Source organism: Brachionichthys hirsutus, chromosome 24, assembly GCF_040956055.1.
Source record: "Brachionichthys hirsutus isolate HB-005 chromosome 24, CSIRO-AGI_Bhir_v1, whole genome shotgun sequence".
Taxonomy (NCBI): Eukaryota; Metazoa; Chordata; class Actinopteri; order Lophiiformes; family Brachionichthyidae; genus Brachionichthys; species Brachionichthys hirsutus.
The window spans coordinates 4,920,302-4,939,294 of record NC_090920.1 but is presented as its reverse complement, the minus strand read 5'-3'; the positions used below and the strand labels follow the sequence as shown (position 1 = coordinate 4,939,294).

Sequence of the window (18,993 nt, the reverse complement as noted above, 5' to 3'; positions counted from 1 at the left end):
CCCGTGAGGGGTTGCCACAGCAACCCAACCGTCTCCACTTCACCCTGTCCTTTGCGTCGTCCTGCCCAACACCAGCCACTCATGTCCTCCCTCACTGCGTCCGTGTGTCTTCTCCTGGGTCGTCCTCCAGCCCTGTTCTGTTACCTTGGCTGCTACACTCTCTCCTACTACGACCTTACACCTGGTGCTCCTCCCTCCACTCTCGTAGGTCGCCCTATGTTCTAGTCTCTTCTGGAAATAAGTATTAACTACTTCCATCTCCATCCTTTTTACAAAGTCCACCACCATCTGTCCTTCTAGGTTCCTGTCCTGAATACCAAACTTGCCCATCACTTCTTCATCTCCTCTGTTTCCTGAACATTCCCATTGAGGTCTGCTCCAATCACGACTCTCTCACTCTAGGATGCTCTGAAGCACTTCATCTAAGTCAGTCCAGAACTTCTCCTCCTCCTCTAACTCACCTCCTACCTGTGGGAGCGTAAGAACTTCTCCTTCTCCTCTAACTCACCTCCTACCTGTAGAGCGTAAGAACTTCTCCTCCTCCTCTAACTCACCTCCTACCTGTGGAGCGTAAGAACTTCTCATTCTCCTCTAACTCACCTCCTACCTGTGGAGCGTAAGAACTTCTCCTCCTCCTCTAACTCACCTCCTACCTGTGGAGCGTAAGAACTTCTCCTTCTCCTCTAACTCACCTCCTACCTGTGGAGCGTAAGAACTTCTCCTTCTCCTCTAACTCACCTCCTACCTGTGGAGCGTAAGAACTTCTCCTTCTCCTCTAACTCACCTCCTACCTGTAGAGCGTAAGAACTTCTCCTTCTCCTCTAACTCACCTCCTACCTGTGGAGCGTAAGAACTTCTCCTTCTCCTCTAACTCACCTCCTACCTGTGGAGCGTAAGAACTTCTCCTTCTCCTCTAACTCACCTCCTACCTGTGGAGCGTAAGAACTTCTCCTCCTCCTCTAACTCACCTCCTACCTGTGGAGCGTAAGAACTTCTCCTTCTCCTCTAACTCACCTCCTACCTGTGGAGCGTAAGAACTTCTCCTTCTCCTCCAACTCACCTCCTACCTGTGGAGCGTAAGAACTTCTCCTTCTCCTCTAACTCACCTCCTACCTGTGGAGCGTAAGAACTTCTCCTTCTCCTCTAACTCACCTCCTACCTGTGGAGCGTAAGAACTTCTCCTTCTCCTCTAACTCACCTCCTACCTGTGGAGAGTAAGAACTTCTCCTTCTCCTCTAACTCACCTCCTACCTGTGGAGCCTAAGAACTTCTCCTTCTCCTCTAACTCACCTCCTACCTGTGGAGCGTAAGAACTTCTCCTCCTCCTCTAACTCACCTCCTACCTGTGGAGCGTAAGAACTTCTCCTTCTCCTCTAACTCACCTCCTACCTGTGGAGCGAATCCACTAACAACATTCAACATGACACCCTCAGTCTCCAGCTTCAAACTCATCAGTCTATCCAACACTCGATTCTCCTCTAGAACACTCTGCACCAACTCTTCCTTCGAGATAACTCCTCCTCCATTCCTCTTTCCTCTCCTCCTTTATGAAACAACTTGAATCCTGCTCCTCAGCTTCTAGCCTTGCTTCCTTACTTGGTCTCCTGGACACACAACACATCAACCTTCCTCCTCATCATCATGTCCGCCAGCTCTCTCGCTTTTCCCATCATTGTCCCAACATTCAAAGTCCCTCCTCTCAGTCCTAAACTCTTCCATTCCCTCTTTTCTCGCTGCTGACTCACCCGTCTTCGTCCTTTTCGTCTGTCTTCGATCGGTCCTTGACCGATCCGGTATGTCTTTCTTATCTATAGTACATAATTAGATAAATATTAATAATTATTTCCGTGCAGCAGGAAGTTAAACTAACCTGAGAGGATGCTTTTCAGGCAGCTGAGCAGAGCTTGGGGATCCTGCTCATGTTCATGCAATTGAAAGCATCTCAATGTGAGAGTCGAGTTTTACGTGCAAATGTTTTTTTCTACACAGAACCAAACTTTACGCTGACCCTTGAACCCATCGTGAGCCCCCAGATGACTGCGGAGCCCACAGAGCTGGCGTGCCACGTGACCAACATTACCCGGCTACCCCCGGGAGGGCGCCTCGGTGTCACCTGGGAGCACACCCCCCTCCCCGGTACTTTCATTTCAGCCTCAGTCTTTCATTTCTGCAAGAATTCTTTAAACATTAGCGATTGTCAGATCCCATCTGTCCAATCACCTGCAGGCGCCGGGTCCGATCGGCAGACCTCACACACCGTTACTTCTCTGGACGTCAAGGGCAACTTGTTAGCAGGATCAGGGTATTCTGATCGGCTGAAGAGCGGCATGCTGTCTCTAAGCAGAGCCCCCCCCGACACGTTCAAGCTGAGATTCCTCCGCACGCAGGTAGCAAAGCCCAGCTGCCGGCACGCTAACTGATTTAGCACATTTTGTAAGCTAAATGTGCACCGAAGTTCTGACCCAAACGCGTCTTCTCGATCTGTCTGGCGCAGGAAGTCGACATGGGCCAGTACATCTGCACGGTGTCGGCCTGGAGCGCTAACAGCCAGGGGGACTTGGTGAAGACCGCCGAGCACCAGAGCTCACCACAGACCATTCAATGGCTGACCAAAAGTAAGTCTGACGCACACCACCGGGGGTCGTCTGGTTCCTGTGTGGGTGGGTGTTGCCACTCGCCAGAAGCATAGCTTGTCCGAGCCAAAAGGAGACGCTACCAGCCTGCGGTCTTGATGATGGGCTGCTGGTCTTTTCAGGTCCCGCTCTAAATGCCGTCGCCAAACACGTCCGTGACGCCTCGGTGGGCGGGGCTCTCTTTGAGATGAGTTGCACCGTGAGCACGGAGAATCTCGTGGATGTGGGCTACTCGGTGCTCGTCCAGTCGCAGGATAGCCTGGAGGGCAGTGTGAGAACCATCATGACTCTCAGCCCGGACAGCGTCCTGCAGTACGGAGGAGCTACTGACCCAAAGAGGAGGTGCTCGTCTTGTTCCGTTTGCTCGCTAACACGCAAGCGCTCCGGGGTAAGCCTTCAATTGTGGAGATCTACATGCCTGTCTCTCTGTCCACGCAGAGACAGCCTGGTTCTGACAAAGTCCGGTCCGGCAGAGTTTCGCTTTCGTCTGGCAGGCGTCCAGCTGTCTGACAGAGGTTACTACTGGTGTGATGTCACCGCATGGACTAAGCAGCAGCCGGGACACGCCTGGACCAGAGCCACCAGCGCGGAGTCCAACAAAGTCAGGATAGACTTTCAAGAAAACGGTGGGTTCCCGTCATGTGTGGGACGGGCCTGGATGTGGACGTCCAGTTAGCTGGACCCTCCATCCAGACGCGTTCTCATGAAGCTTCTTGTTCCTGCAGGTCTCTGAATGGAAACAATCAGAAAAACGCTTGACCATGGAAGGGTTTCCTGGTTGAACAGGAAGTAGCGTCTGTTACTAGCTTGTAGCTGCAGGTTACTGAGTTCATAAAGAAACAAGGTCTTGCTGGTAGCATTAGCCACAAAGCTAATTGCTAACCTTTAAATGAGTGGACACTTGTCCAAAGGGACCCTTTGAAGAGTCCAGACTCGGGTGGGTGTTTGGAGCTGGAGACGTGGCTCTGGCCTTGGAGGTCCTGTAAGTGTCTCGTGGGAGGACACTGGTTGGCTGAGATGTGACTCTAGGAACGGACTGCGGGGCCTCGGTGTGTGTGTGTGTGTGGGGGGGGGGGGGGGTCCTCCACACATGACTTGATGACATGTTTAGTCGATGCTGAGCTCACACACACTGAGGGTCCACTGGCTTAACGCTTCACAGCCGTAGCGACTCGACTTTCCGATGTGTCGTAAACAGACTAACGCAGCACAGCAGTGCGCTAAAGACGAACCGTCGTACGACGCTTAGGTCGTAGGTGGACGACTACCTCCACATGAAGGACGTGTCTTATCTTCTCCCAGCCCCCCGGTCCTGAAGGATCCACAGCAGCCGTGGCAACAGGATCCCCATGTAAAGAACCTGTGTCCCGTCAAGCGGTGCGAGTTTGTCCCTGCGGGACATCTTAAACCGGGGGGCCTGCCCTGCAGCATGCGTCCCCTTGTTGGACAACCCGCACCTTTAATCTTTGACGGTTGAAGCAGCATCGACACCAGCCTTTTATCTTTGTAGATTTCGGCTGTGGCGGCAGCACGTCACGCCGCCGCCACTCGTTCCGTGTAGCGAGTCGTGCACGTTTAAAACCGTATTCGGGTTTCACGGAATGCTGCGTTATCCCGGGTGTCTCTCTGCGATGTCTCTGTCAAACGCTGTCCCGGTGAAACTGATGTCTTCGCTGTTGCAGGCCCGTCCTTCTCCATCGCCGTCCAATCGGACCTCAGCAGCGTTTACCCGTGGGAAACGGCCAAGATGGAGTGTTCGCTCGGCGTCTCTGGGTCCTCGCCAAAGACTGGTAACACACACACACACACACACACGCGTGCACGGCCATACAGGTAGAACACACACACTGTCATTAAGGTGTGGCTGCAGGACTTTAAATATAGATGAAACAGCTTTCCACATCCCTCCTAATGCTGCGGATTAGAACAGCTCTGTCTCGCTTCTTCCCCATCTCATCACCACGTGTGGCTCCGCCTCCATCCGTCCACCTGTCGCTGTGTCCGTCTCTGTCTCGCTTCTTCCCCATCTCATCACCACGTGTGGCTCCGCCTCCATCCGTCCACCTGTCGCTGTGTCCGTCTCTGTCTCGTTTCTTCCCCATAAATTGTGATAATGCTCTCATTCTAAGGTTGGCCTGATGGCGCCGCTAGAGCGCGGGTCACGGCTTCGTTATCAAGGGGCTATTCATGTATTCAACAAATCCCTGGAGTCAGATTGACCCCCCCCCAAAGGATGAAATGTGTTAGTAATACTTCAGCATGCGCTCGAGGGAGACCCTGGCTGCGCTACGCTAGCTCCTGATGACCGCGCTACCCAAGAGGCTTCAGTGTAATCCAGATGCTGCTGCTCATCCATCATGAAACCCTTTCATATTAAAGCGTTAACAGGTTGCATCGGTCCGCCCCGGTGAAGGAGGAGCTGAGCCGAAAGGCGGAGCTCCCGAGACAGGGAAGTCTGGAAGTCCCTGCTGAGACTGTTGCCTCCGCGACCCGCCGGTGGAAGACGGATGGACGGACTTGCATGTTTGGGTTTTATGAGTTCAGTTCCACTAAAAGACTTTCACTCGTCACCAAGTTACGAACACCAGGGGGCTCAAACTGGAAAGAAAACTCTTGGCGATGGACTCATCCGGATTCCGTTTAATGATGGCTCTCAACACCTCCAAACGAATGACGTAACGCCGAAGTGCCTGCGGCGCAGAGCCCCCGAAATAGAGTTGAGGGGCGTTCTGGATCACTGTCAGTAAACCGTATAGAATCTCATCCAATAATGTTTCTATGGCAACGAAGTGCAGTCGTAGACGACGCTCTTTATCGTGTCATGCTTCTGGTTCTTACGGAATCATCCGTCGTAACGACGAGGGCCGGCGATGTCCCGAGTGTGACACACACAAGGGAAATCTGGCTTGATCCAATTAGGGGCGGGCACTGATCAATAACGTTGGGGTGTGGCGGTCGGCCCGGCAACAGCCGGACTTTCACTTCCTCAGGTGCAGGACCCAGAGGCACCTTGTTGGTTAAAGGTGCGCCCGTGTTTATGAGTGAGAGTGATATTACATGACAAACATGCACTGTGTGTGTGTGTGTGTGTGTGTGTGTGTGTGGGTGTGTGTGTTACATTCCTTACAAATTGCCGATACAACTCCCTGTTGATACTTGTTTTCACGATGGGATGTCGGCCTCCGTCGCTCCCTGCTGGTTGGTGGGCGGCGGGTGAATGTGAGGTCAGCGGTGACAGACTTCCTTCAAACCTTTAGAGTTCTGGATTCTTCAACCGGTTCTGGTTCTGGTTCTGGTTGTCATTCAGTAGCTGCTGTCTCTTTGTCGCGGTCCATGTTTGGCGGGGGGGGGGGGGGAAGACCGTGTGAGTGAGTGTAAGGATTTGAGTCTGACACCGACCACATGGTGACGACTGGGTCAGAACGCCTCCTGTGGGTTCTGCCCTGTGTCAGACGGGGTCATGGGCGTGTCCACTCTGGGTTGCTGTGGAAACGTGGGCGGTCTTTGTGGAAGAGAAGCCACTCCCACAAGCCTTGATGTAAAGCCCTGTTCCAATTCAAGACGTTACACCGTTTGCCCCATCGTGACGAGATCATGTGTGTTTCTATGGCAACGACTTCGCAGCACTTCCTTTTTACAGCTGGATGTAATTTACATTGTGATTTTTATCCTGGAATCTCTGCCACTGCATCGATGGGAAAACTGATACCGACTTGGGTTTGAATTTAAGATACGGGTAAGATGCACTTAAGCTTTTAAGATGTTTATGACCTGAGATATGAGGTCATAAACATCATAAGGGATTCAACTGTAATGGCGAGTTTTGGTTCTGTCACTGCCGCCTTCAGGAGAGATGCCATTATTGCATAGACAGACGAAGTTGCAGGAAGAGAAAAATGGGTGGAGTCAAACAATGGCGGCGGATCGGCCGCGGTGACTCATAGTGCAGCGTCGTCGATGTTGGCGTCAAACCCAACCTATTAACGCTGCTTCATATCCTTTTATCCCCGTCTTAGCTGACATGCTCTCTGCATCATCGCCATCTTCATCATCATGTCATCCATGTTTTTCAGCAAATTTAATTTTCGAACGACTCTTTGATAAAGACAGCGAGAGCACCCTTCTCTTTTGGCTCCCCTACTCCTCCCTCTCTCCTCTCCACTCCCACCAAATTACCCAGCTGTCTTTGCAGGGCCGACAGGCAGCCGTTAATTAGCCAATCTCACGCTCCGTTAGCCGGCCGGGGAGATGGAACAAGGTAGAGGAAGAATAGGCGACGAAGTGGAGGGAGTGAAACGCATTGTTAACGTGAACACGAGTGGAAGGGAGTGAATAGCGGGAGCAGTAAATGGAGGAAGAGGGGCTCAAAGTTTCCTAAAGCGAGCTGGGAGGGGGAGGGAATGAATTCTAAAGTGGCAGGAGGCGATGAAGAGAGAGGATGAGGACGGCTTCATCGTTTCCTCACAGCGCGTTTAGTCCAGGACGCCGTTCACCTGTCTGACGGTGCGTTCACGCCGCCTCCTCTAACATGGGCCGAGGGATACCGAAGGGGAGGGGCCTGTGGAGGCGCTCTCAATCTGATTGGGCAGCTTTTATCTGTTAGTTCCACCGCATAACGCTTGAACGCCGCGTGGTGGAACGAGCGGAGCGGAACGCGCTCCTTGCACCTGCGTTGCCGCGTCTCTGCAGGCCGTGACTCGCAAAGACTTTGTGAAACGGGTCAAACGGGAACAAATGATTAACCGTCTGAGAAACAGAATGCTTATTATGAAATGCGAGTGAGAGAAAGAGCGGAGGAGTGCAGTGTCACGCAGCACCGAACGATTCTATTCTATTTCTGCAGCGCCAGATCACATCAGAGAGTCGTCTCAAGGCACTTTACAGGTGTAGCAGGGAAAGGCGGAACCCAACCTGACCCACAAGAGCAAGAACTTTAGCAACAGAGGCAAGGAAAAACTGCGTTATATTAGGCAGAACCCTCGGACAGAACCGGCCTTCTGAGCAGAAATGGGTTACTGGGACACGAAGTTCGCGGACGATGGTGGGAAGTGTGGTTGAGTTGCCGGTACTCAAGATCGGATACACGCGAGGAACGTGCGCTTTATCCGTGCTACAAAACCGTCGGTCGAGGCTAGCGAGGTGTCCGACGTTGTTCCTGCTATCTGCTGGAGCCATGCACCCAGCTTGGGGGCTACTGCCCCTCGTGCCCCGCTGTTAAAGGCATCTGCTGGTGCATTGCTCCAGCAGACACCAGGAACGCCGTCCTCACAACGACTTGGGTCCTGCTAGAACCCTCAAGCTCCCGGGCCTCTGGTAGAGGACCGGAGCTTGAAGGGGGCCCGGGTGGGCGGGATGTCATGTATATGTATTTATCAAAACCATTCCTTGCTGTGTCCCCCCCCCCTCCTTTGATTGTCGCTGATGTTTTGTGCAGACTTCTGTCCAGTGTCTACAAAACGCGACGATTTAAACCCTCGAACCGCATCGTGCCTAGTGTTTGAAGCCCCGTCGGTATCGCTGAAATAATCAGGAATAGATGAGGGATGAAGCTTAATCCGCTTTCATTTATTCATGTAGCTGTGTGAAGGGTTCAGTGGCCCCCCCAGATGACTGGCGTAGAGGGGGGGGGGGGGCTGTTGAGCAGACAGTCCTGAACAGCCGAGCAGTGCAATCGTTTTCGCCCCATTAAGTGTTCCAGTTAAACAGGAATTGGCTGTGGAGACGCCGCTTCAAAGGAACCCTCGGAAATGAAATGGGAAGGTTCTCAGCGCGATCCCGCTGCGCACTGCAACGGAAGTGTTCCATCTGCGGCAGCAAAGCCTCCAGGGGGGGTCGGGAGGCAGAAAGGGGGGGCATTTAGCCTCCCATCGGTCTGAGGATACAGCAACAGGCCTTCGGTGTCGAAACGTCCTGCTCCATCTGATGTAAGACTGGATGGAAGCCCTGGTCGGCCTCTGGGAGGGGGGGGGGGGGGGGGTGGTGTCGACCCAGGACGGCTGCAGGATCGTCCAACATGGAATCGCGGCAGCAGCTTGGGAAGAATGTCGGGGAGGATTTCTCTGGTGGCAGAAATACTGTTTTTAAGGTTTTATGATGGGTAAAAACCTCAGGGTAGTTCCAGTGTCCTGTCCCCTCAATGTCCTCACAATGTCCTCACTATGTCCTCACTATGTCCCCGCCATCCCAACCGGATGTGGCTTCATTTACTGCAGGTCTTAAGCAGGCAGCGTGAAACAAACTAAGGGGTGTTTATAGTGTTTCGTATTTCTCTCTTCCAGCTTTATGGAGCAGAGAACACAGTTTCATTAGGAGCACTGCTGCTAATTGGAAGTCTTTAGTGTGTGTGTGTGTGTGTGTGGGGGGGGGGGTCGGACTTTCCTCAGGGGATTAATCCAGAGAAATCCAATCACGCTGTCTTCATTTCCACAGACAGTCATTTTAGTTTTATTAGCTTCGACAGGAGCCTGATATTCTATTACAGACGCTCCGCCGGGCCGCCCCGCCCCGCACGGAGGCGGCCTCGCCACCGGAAACATTGTCCGATGGCGCTGAGGCGCCGTGTTGCCTGACTGCTCGCCTCATTACACCCGGCCAGCGTGTTTTTTTTTTTTTAGTATTCCAAGTATTCCACTGACGACAGGTGCCAAAGCAACCCTTTAGCAAGGCATTGGTCAGCGCTGGGCTGAACTGGCTGCCTTCAGAATAAAGTACCGGTTTGGTAGCGTCCCCCTTTCTCTGGTCCCGTCTGAGACTCTGGCCTGATTGGCTGGACGTCACATCTGATTGCTGTAAATTTATAAAGTAGGTAATTAACCTGATTAAATGATACCCTGGTTTGCAAAATTCTGGGAATTTTAAATGTACTCATCGAGTAGATGGCTAGCTATCTGATAACTTAGATGCTGAGTAAGCCATAGCTAGCATCGCTTCATTTACCCTCTATGATGAATATATTTATTAGATAGAATGTTAGAGTACAAGTACAGTCACACAGTAGCATGTATTACAGTACAAGTACAGTCACACAGTAGCATGTATTACAGTACAAGTACAGTCAAACAGTAGCATGTATTACAGTACAAGTACAGTCACACAATAGCATGTATTACAGTACAAGTACAGTCACACAGTAGCATGTATTACAGTACAAGTACAGTCACACAGTAGCAGGTATTACAGTACAAGTACAGTCACACAGTAGCATGTATTACAGTACAAGTACAGTCAAACAGTAGCATGTATTACAGTACAAGTACAGTCAAACAGTAGCATGTATTACAGTACAAGTACAGTCACACAATAGCATGTATTACAGTACAAGTACAGTCACACAGTAGCATGTATTACAGTACAAGTACAGTCACACAGTAGCATGTATTACAGTACAAGTACAGTCACACAGTAGCATGTATTACAGTACAAGTACAGTCACACAGTAGCATGTATTACAGTACAAGTACAGTCACACAGTAGCATGTATTACAGTACAAGTACAGTCACACATCCTGTCTAAGAGGAGCATTTCTTGCGGTCTTGTTTCCGTTGAAAGTCCTTAGTACATAAATCATCGACATTTAACAATACAAATAAAACTAATATTAAATTACTCAATTGATGCAAAATAACAATAAAATAAAAATAAATTACACCACGGGTGTAATAATAATAAATTAAAAAGACGCATAACATGTACAACGTAGGTGGACAAAAAAAGGGGGGGGGGGGTTGATCCGGAGAGGGTCGTGATGACTATCTCCGTTTCTGCCCCCCTGAAAGGTGTATTTTTAGGGCCTTTTTGAAGGAGGCCAAAGAGGTGCATGTTTTGAGGGCAGGAGTCAAACCGTTCCACCCTTAGGGGGCAGTATTGTAAAAAGATGATTTACCCATGTTAGTCCTATAGGAGGGGGTAATCAGGTTGTTGTTTGAGCTCCCTCTAGTGTTGTGGCTGTGGGTGTCACTAAATCTGTGGAGGTGTTTCTTCAGGTATGCAGGGATTGAGGGGACTGAGGGCAGAGCTGCATTGACTATTTTAAATGCCAATCCCGTTTTGAGTTGTTTAACCCCGTCTTCTACCCTGAGCCATTTTAGGCTAGCAAAATGTCCAGGAAGAAGGTGGGTCATGGGCCCCATGCTAGTAAAGATGCTAGCTAGTTCTAATGTGTTGCTGTTTTCTGCCTCCTGTTGTCTCTATTTATATATCTGTTCATGCCGTCACATTAGTATTCTTACAAGCTGTTGTCTTATTTTACAGATTTAATTTATGGAATATTTCCAAAATTTCCCATCTTAACTTCCCATGGAAATTTACCGGAAGCTTACCGGACATATTCCGCCCCTTTGCAACCCTTAACGATACCTGATGTAAATCTTCTGCCCTCTGATTGGCCGTGACACAACCTGCTCCGTCCTCCTTGTCAATAAAGCTTTTTCTCGATGCCCTTTGAAACAGGAAGCCTTAATTTTAGAGACGAGCGAATGGGAATCACTTTGGTTGTTTAAATTGGTCGAACACAAAAAAAGGAAACCAGCCGTTTGCCCTTAAATAAAGGCGTGGCTCGTTGCTACTGCCGCCACCGCGGATGCTGCTAATTACCTATCATCGGTGCTAACTGAGAGAACCTGACCTTGAACTGAGAGCGGTTGCTCTTCATCAGACGCTCTGAGTGTCCGAGTGACTCCGTATCATGTCCCTTCGTCTGTCTGTCCATCCTCTCCTCTGTCAGGAATGAAGACATAAAGGACTGAAGGCTAACAGAGCGGCGAGGCTTCTAGTTATAGCTCTGTTTCTCTGGTATATGAGTCTCTGCTGGAACCCGGGTGCCGAGTTCAGTCCTGCAGAATTATGCAAAGCGTGTTTTTGATCATGGCTGGGTGTCAGACACAAACCTGGTGTTATCAGGGCGTCAAAGAAACACACACACACACCTGTCAGGAGTCATGGGATTATACAGTAAAAGACATTCACAGTTTCCCTGGGTAAATGCATTTAAATATATTTCCATTGTTGAATATTTAAACAAACGTGCAATATAGCCTACAAATACAATAATTCCCCACCGAAAAAGGAAGAAGTGTGTCATCACAAGAGTGTCCCTGATGCTACTACAGCTCGACAGTAATTCCAGAATGGAAAATTGTGGGGGGGGGTCCTGATGAAAGAGGAGACTTTGATCTTTCATTCGGGAGGTTTGTTGTTTGCGTAGTCGTAGTACAGAATATTCTTGGGGAATCGTGCAAAATGAGTGAAAACTGGGGCGTAAAGCTGAGCTGGGTGGCTGGCACTCGATGGGTTAATGATGTAGCGCTAGAATATTAAACTATTAGACGGGAGAGAGATGTGATTCATTACTCTGCTCTGGGTGATCCTCGCTGTTTCCCCTCATAAAACTGGCTCCCTCCTCTTCCTCGTTTCTCCTTCGCTCATCCTTTCCTTTCTTCCTCTCACGCTAGTGAGGCGTCTTTTCTTTTTCTTCTGTTTGTTTCCTAAATGGCAGAAGATGACTCCACGGGGGCTTTTATTGTGCCGTGTGCAGGCGCTGCGCTGCTGACTCTCTCTCTCTCTCTCTCTCTCTTCCTGACAGTCTTCTGCCTCTCTCTGCCTTAAAAAATAATTAGCTCGCTCTCGCCTCCTTTCCAAAGATTCTATTATCCCAAATTTTCTCTTCCCTGTTTTTTCTTTTGTCATCACTATCCTCCCTTTTTTATGTCCATCTCTTCATCTTCTTTATCGTTCCTCTTACCGCAGGGGTGTGTGTGTGTGTGTGTGTGTGTGTGTGTGGACTCATCTTATTTTCATCATCGTAAAATTAGCGCCGCTTTGTCCATCCCAGAATAACAGGTCCTCTTCCTGCGTTAACATGATGGAAGACGTCTGTGTTAGCGTTAGCGCCGTTGGCTCAGGTCCTTCAGAGCTCAGAGAAACCAGCTGAGCTGGAGCTTAAAGACGTGTTTTCCTGGATAGCGTGTGTTTTTAAACATTGTAATACTTAACGTTCGGTGCCTTGCTGGCTTTAGTTTACGCGAGAGGGTGGAGACCTCGGCAGATATGTTGAATCTTGATAAAAACCTCATGAGCATTGAGCACTTGATGGCATAGAAGCAAAGTGAGCTCACGTCAGCAGCTGCTCGTCTGTCGATCCGAACACGTCGGACTCGAGTCGATGCAGATGTGCACAACGAAACGCTCGCGCTGTGTGAAACCTCAAACCTCAGTCGCCCGTAATGGAGCGCGGATCGTTCGGGATACTTTCATGTCATTTATTTGGAGTTGGTGATTCATCCGAGTCGTGGTGTCTGGGGAATGTTCTCGGCGTTCCGGGTCATGGAAGAGGTCGGTGTTAAAAGCAACTGGACTTGTTGGAGGAGTTGGATGTTCATGCCTCATGTTGGGATGTTTTCAGAATAGCCAGTTTAAACTAGATCTATGTTTCCACTATTCCCAGTATAAATTCTGTCTGATCACATATACACAAGTCCTTCTGTATGTTGGTTGGTTTTGTTCGTCTGGCTGTAACACCCGTCTGTTTGTTTCCTGTTCACTTCTTGGTTTCTTCCTGATGGATTCCTGTTTTGTTTTTTTCCCTGTTTGATCTCTTCTTGTTTCCTGTTCATTTCCTGATGGTTTCTGCTTGTTTCCTGTTTGTTTCCTGATTGTTTCCTGTTTGTTTCCTGCTAGTTACCACATTGTTTGTCTGACCTGTTTGTTGTTTTTCTTGTCTCTCAGATGACCTGGCATACGAGGTGCGTTGGTTTTTCACCAGGCTGCGTGGCGGCGAGATAACGACCCAGGTGGCGAGCATGGACCGTCTCGGGATCCTAAAGAAAGAAGCTCGTAACTCATCCAGCGACATTTCCATCGAGCGGGAAGACACACACACCTTCGTGCTGAACATTCATGGCACTACGGACAGGTGAGTGCGCGGCGGTGTGCACTTTGTCAGCGCTTCATCTTTTTAATGTTCCCAGCACCTTTCAAGAGTCTTTATTGTCATGATGCTAACATAATGAAGTCGTGTGAAGGCCCACGGCTTAAGGCACACATAGGAACATAAAGGAAAACCAAAATCTCTCTTAAAGCAGCGATATACATACACAGAGAGAATGAGACAGAATCAGAATGAGAATTTCGTGTGTGTTTCCAGCGACAGCGGCGAGTATCACTGCGCCGCCACGCCTTGGTACCTGTCGCCATCAACCAGAGCCTGGACTCAAGCTGGAGAGCTGACGTCACCTCGGATCTTCCTGACAGTCCGGTTCGCAGGTGAGGACTGGTTCTAGCGGGGTGACAAGACTTCACTGAACGCACCTGTGGACACTCATGTCTGCTTCTCTGTTCTCTGCAGTGTGGGAGTCCCTCAAGTTACCTCTCCTCTACGGGCTATCGGCCTCAGTAGGTAAAGGAACCCTCACGCACTCGAGTACATGCGAAATCTTTCATTTACCTGCTGTCGTCAATGTTGGTGGAAAACGCCGTTTAAAATGCCTCGGAAGTTGAACCACGCCTGTCGCCTGTCTTTATTCGTGCTTCCAAATGATCGTAACTGTTTCCACGGCCGTTGTTCTGTGTTTCCAGGTGTGGGACTTTTCTCGCTGGTCCTGGGACTAGTCTGCGCCCAGTGCTGCTGCCGCAACATGGCGCACACTCCACGCTCACGCAACAAACTGATGGACCTGGAGATGGACTGACAAACACTGTCCCCCACACCGGCCCACTGCAGCGCTCACAAGAAGCACCACCACATGCAAAACAGACACGCGCCTCCTGACGACTTCTGGGACACTCGCTTGTTTCCGGGTGGCGGACGTTGGGAGTGACGCGTTGGAAATTCGAAAGCCAGCCTCCGGCCACGAGAGATGCCGAGGATTTTGCAGCTCTGCAGTGGTGGATTTGGGGTCTTCGACAGCGGGACGGGGGGGACATAGACTTTCAGAATTTGTATGAAGATCGAGCCAAACCTTTGGCGCTTGTGATTTTTTTCCACTCGTATATTTGCAGGTTGTTGAGACAGTAAAAACCACAAGAAGTTCTGAATTGCTGAAGAACTTCTTTGATGTCACTGCCACTTGGAATAAAGGACCAGTCAACAGATCTGCTGCCTCTGGAACCACCAGGGAACGTTCGTCTCTGCCGATGCCCAAGCTGGCTGTTCGAGTCTAGCGGGTATCGAAGAACACCCTGACTTTCCTCCTCCTTCTGAGGAATAGAAGACGCAGGGTGGTGTTGGACAGACAAGCATTCGTCTAACTGTCTATGTTGTTGGATCTCGTTGATACTGGTGGTTCAGGTAGCCCAAGCCTTCTTCCTGTCCAGGTTTTTATGTTCTCAGCAGATGTCCGAGACAACAAACACGCTCTGCTGGCGTTCAACAACTGAGGTATTGCACTAGAACTACCACCCCAGAGTATTCCTACCCACAAGGACAATATTTACCTTGATGCTCTCCTCTAGTTTTATGAAAATTGAGAGATTTTAAAACGAGATATTTTTTAGCTCTCCGAGTAGAGTCGGTGTGTGTGTGTGTGTGTGTGAAGTATAATGTGCACGGTGCCAATTTCTGACCAAACGGGTGTGCTTGGTTCATACTTCCACACCGACACTTGAACAGCCTCTAAAGGTGGCAGCAGCAAGAGCTCCTCTTTCAAGATCTTCACAAATTACCCTGCCGTTATTTTGCCTGAGTCGTGTGTGTGTGTGCGTGCGTGTGTGTGCGTGTGTGTGTGTGTTACTGTAATAGACACAAACAGTTGCATGTACTGTTTCCTAACTACGGGCTGTCAGCGTTCATGAGCGGCACGAGCCGTCCCTTCTCTCTGTGGGCGATTTGAAGGAACAGTTGAGTTTAGCTTAGCATAAATTCTCCGCAGCGTACTGCGACTACGTCTCGGCTGAACAATGGGTCCCAAACGGTCGTCCTTTTAGGGCGCGTCCAGCTCCCTTGTGTTGTCATGCAAACAAAGAGGCTATATTTATCTCTTTCATTAGTCAAGTCCCTCGAAATGCCTGGAGCCACGAGACTGGTCAGACCGGTCTCACCGAGGGACGGACATGTGGACCCTGGTGGACCCTGGTGGACCCTTCGCCTTCAACAACGCCATAAGGCTGCATAAGTCGGCCATTTTTAGAGGAGGTGGAAGGATGCTCCTCACCGCTGTGTACGTAATAGGTCTGCAGATTATAAAAATAAGCGCTCCCACACTGCCCTTGGGCAGAGCTGGACTAGCCTAGCAGTCTTTATGCTAGGCTAACTCAAACATGCATCTTTGTTTCTATCGCACTAACATTAGCTTGGTTTGTGAAACTCCTTTCATCATCGCGTGTCTTCAGTGCAGCCGTGAACCTGGACTGAAACGAATGATCTCATGCTATCTGACGCCTGACACGTGGTTAGCCTAGCCTAGCTTTGGCCCGGGTTTCATCACGGCATGCTTCTCTACGTGCCGGATTATTCCTGGAACATCACTAATACTGAAACGAAAGCGGCAGACTTTCAGTGTTGAGAACTTTGCCTCTGCCAGCAAGCAGCTGATCTCTGCCGAGACTCCGATTGGTCCATAGCAGCTGTGATGTCATGGAGACCATGTAATGGCACTCACACACTGAGGGTTGAGTCGGAACCCGCCAGGATCCCATCAGACCTGTTCGTAATTGCACGTGCCAGCCTGCTTCCTCCTCCTCTGACTGGACTGAAACCGTTTGTTGAGTCAAATCATTTTCAAGAGTTATATAAAGCCACAATCAGACATTTATGAGCAATATCTGGACGCGAGCCAAATAACTTCTGTTTAAACGGCGCTCTGCAACATCAGTCTTAGCAGCACGGCTAATGCATGTTGTTTTCAGGCTAAACTTGTGTTACCATGACGGCTGAGGGAGGCCCAGCCTCACTTTTGAAGCTGCGCCGTCGTTAACCGTAGTTAAACACAGACTACAAGTCGGTGATGGTTTTGCTGATGACGTGTTTCTGTGACATCGGCACCAAACGGCCGGTTTGATTCCTTCTTCCGATTTATAAATGGCCGACTGTTTGTCCTGTTGAACAATAATGTTTGCTCATTTGTTGCTAAGCCTGCTAATGTTAGCAGCGCTAACTCACCGTCATTTGTGCCTGTGCTCTGCTCTCTGACCTTTAACTACCCAGGAAGTAGCTCCTGAGTCAGGTGTGACCCCTAGTGGTTTCACCGGGGCAGTGCAGGACCCGGTACCAGGTTGTGTTCAGTTCGTGAGCGACAAACATTCTGAACCAAATGGTTTGAGTCGCAGAGACTTTGATGAACATACATACAGTAAATGTATTTCAATTGTGTGTGTGTGTGTGTGTGCGCGTGTGTGTGTTGCAGTATTCCAATAGGCTTCAGCGCCATCATTAACACACACTACTCTGCAGGTGATCGCCAGGGCTCTGTCTGACAGGTGGAGCGTTTGAAACTTCTTTTCACGATTTAAAAATGTCCTTTTGTCATTTTTTTGGAATGAATATGATGAGTCCTGTTTTTTTTTAAATAAATAGATTTTTAAGAAGTACGAGTTGGAACTGATTACTGATGACACTGAACTGTGTGTCTCTATAAGTCATGAAACATGTGATCTGGTACCAGGGCGGTAACGGTACCGAGTCAGCGTGTGTAAAAGGGGCCGACGCCGTCGTTCCCTCTGGACAGAACACGAGCAGCGATTTTCAACGCGAGTTACTCTGAGGTGTTTGACAAGCAGCGCTTTCTCGACGCCGGGGCGTCGTGTGTCACGCCTGTTCTAATTATAGAGGTTCTGCCTGCTATTTAAAACCCGGCAGCGGTTGAAATAAAGTGAAAATAAAATAAACTGCGACAGAACAGACGCTGGACTCCCTAAAAAAAGCTTGAATTGAATCGTGAATATTCTGAATGAGGGAGTGTTTCTTGTTCTGCTTGGATCTGCAGGTGTGCCCCCCCCCCCGATGGGCCCCTGTTTACACCCTTTCAGCTCCCATGTGGTGGCTGAATTTCCCCCAGAGTTCCTGAAGTGGTCGTGATCGGGATGATTTGTGACGAATGTGGGCCAATTTGTTTTTCCTTCCTCCGTCTCTGGGCAAAGCTTCAATCGGGTTTTTCCTCTGCTTCCAAACCAGCTTCAGAACCTTCTGGCAGCATAAATGTTTTCTAATTTTTCGAGCAGATACAGAATATCTCCTCATCCTCCTGCTGGTCTTCTGGGATTTGATGTCTTTGTAGTCTTTCTCTCTCTCTCTGTCACCAATCTCTCCTCCATCTCTGCCATTTGCTCCAGTTCTCCTCCTGCTTCTCTTTCTCTGCTCTCATCCCAACAGCCTCTCGTCCTCTTTCGCTCTCGCCAGTGTGGGACGGGTTGAAACCTCGGCCGCTCTCGTGGCTGTTGATTGGTGCACCTCTTCAACGACGGTCTCTCCATCCGGCCGCCTTTCCCTTTTCCCACCACTCTGTTTCTTTCATGGGGGTAGAGGACATGGAGATTGGCTCTGTGGCTTTTCCACTCGTCCTCTCTGAGGGTCCGTTTGACCCAGTTTTACCGTCTTTAGAGTTTAGAGGACCGAACACGTCATTCTGAAGTTCCTCTGTTGCATTTAGTCACAATACGCCCGACAACGGATGCAGCCGTCGGATAATCATAGGTTCAGATAATATTGTGGATCCCAGGGAGGAAGTTATCCAGATTTCTGTCTGAGGTCGTTTGTGTGAATCGGGCTCAGACGGCTCTTCTGACTCTTTAACAAATGTCTCTGTCTCTGCAGGCAGGCTTTAGAATATACGTAAAGACAAGCTACAGTGAGGAGGAAGAGGAAGAGGAAGAGGAAGAACGAATGGGGCTGGCGGGTTCAGAACTTTCTACCTACAGGATGCTGGAAGCTGTTTGAACAGCAGCAGTTAAACATCAGCCTGGAGGAGCGTTACCTGACCCCAGAGTGTGTGTGTGTGTGTGTGTGTGTGTGTGTGTGTGTGTGTGTGCGCACTCGCAGGAATGTAGCCATGACTCCTCAGTGCCTTTATCTCACCATGGAAACTATGTCAACACATGGGTGAGGGATGGGCTAAGAATAAGTGTGTGTGTGTGTGTGTGTGTGTGTGACACACATATATTATTAGGGAGAAGATATGTGTGACCTTACTTTCCATAAATCTCCCGCGCAGACCTGGGATCAGTATTAGCATTTAGTTTTTGTCTGCTCCTGCTCTGTCTCACTATCACTTCCCTATCCATCTCCTTGACTCGTCTCCGACCTGCCATTCTCTCTCTCTCTCTCTCTCTCTCTCTCAACCCAGCCGGCCAGACAGATGGCCGTCCACCATGAGCCTAGGTTCTGTCCAAGGTTTCTGCCCGTTAAAGGGAAGTTTTTCCTAGCCTCCGTTG

The 18,993-nt window shown here is 49.8% G+C and overlaps 1 protein-coding gene across 1 annotated transcript in view; it reads left to right on the top strand.

The window, feature by feature from the left end:
• Positions 1 to 17,145, top strand: part of ptgfrnb (prostaglandin F2 receptor inhibitor b) — a 25,352-nt gene extending 8,207 nt beyond the window's left edge. Inside the window, exons 6-15 of the mRNA XM_068756400.1 lie at positions 1,990 to 2,136; positions 2,227 to 2,387; positions 2,495 to 2,615; positions 2,756 to 2,975; positions 3,072 to 3,259; positions 4,316 to 4,423; positions 13,357 to 13,543; positions 13,775 to 13,893; positions 13,976 to 14,026; positions 14,206 to 17,145. Of these exons, the coding sequence (XP_068612501.1) occupies positions 1,990 to 2,136; positions 2,227 to 2,387; positions 2,495 to 2,615; positions 2,756 to 2,975; positions 3,072 to 3,259; positions 4,316 to 4,423; positions 13,357 to 13,543; positions 13,775 to 13,893; positions 13,976 to 14,026; positions 14,206 to 14,318 (1,415 nt within the window). The 3' untranslated portion in view covers positions 14,319 to 17,145. The remainder of the gene's footprint in view (positions 1 to 1,989; positions 2,137 to 2,226; positions 2,388 to 2,494; positions 2,616 to 2,755; positions 2,976 to 3,071; positions 3,260 to 4,315; positions 4,424 to 13,356; positions 13,544 to 13,774; positions 13,894 to 13,975; positions 14,027 to 14,205) is intronic.
• The last annotated feature ends 1,848 nt before the right edge of the window (positions 17,146 to 18,993 follow it).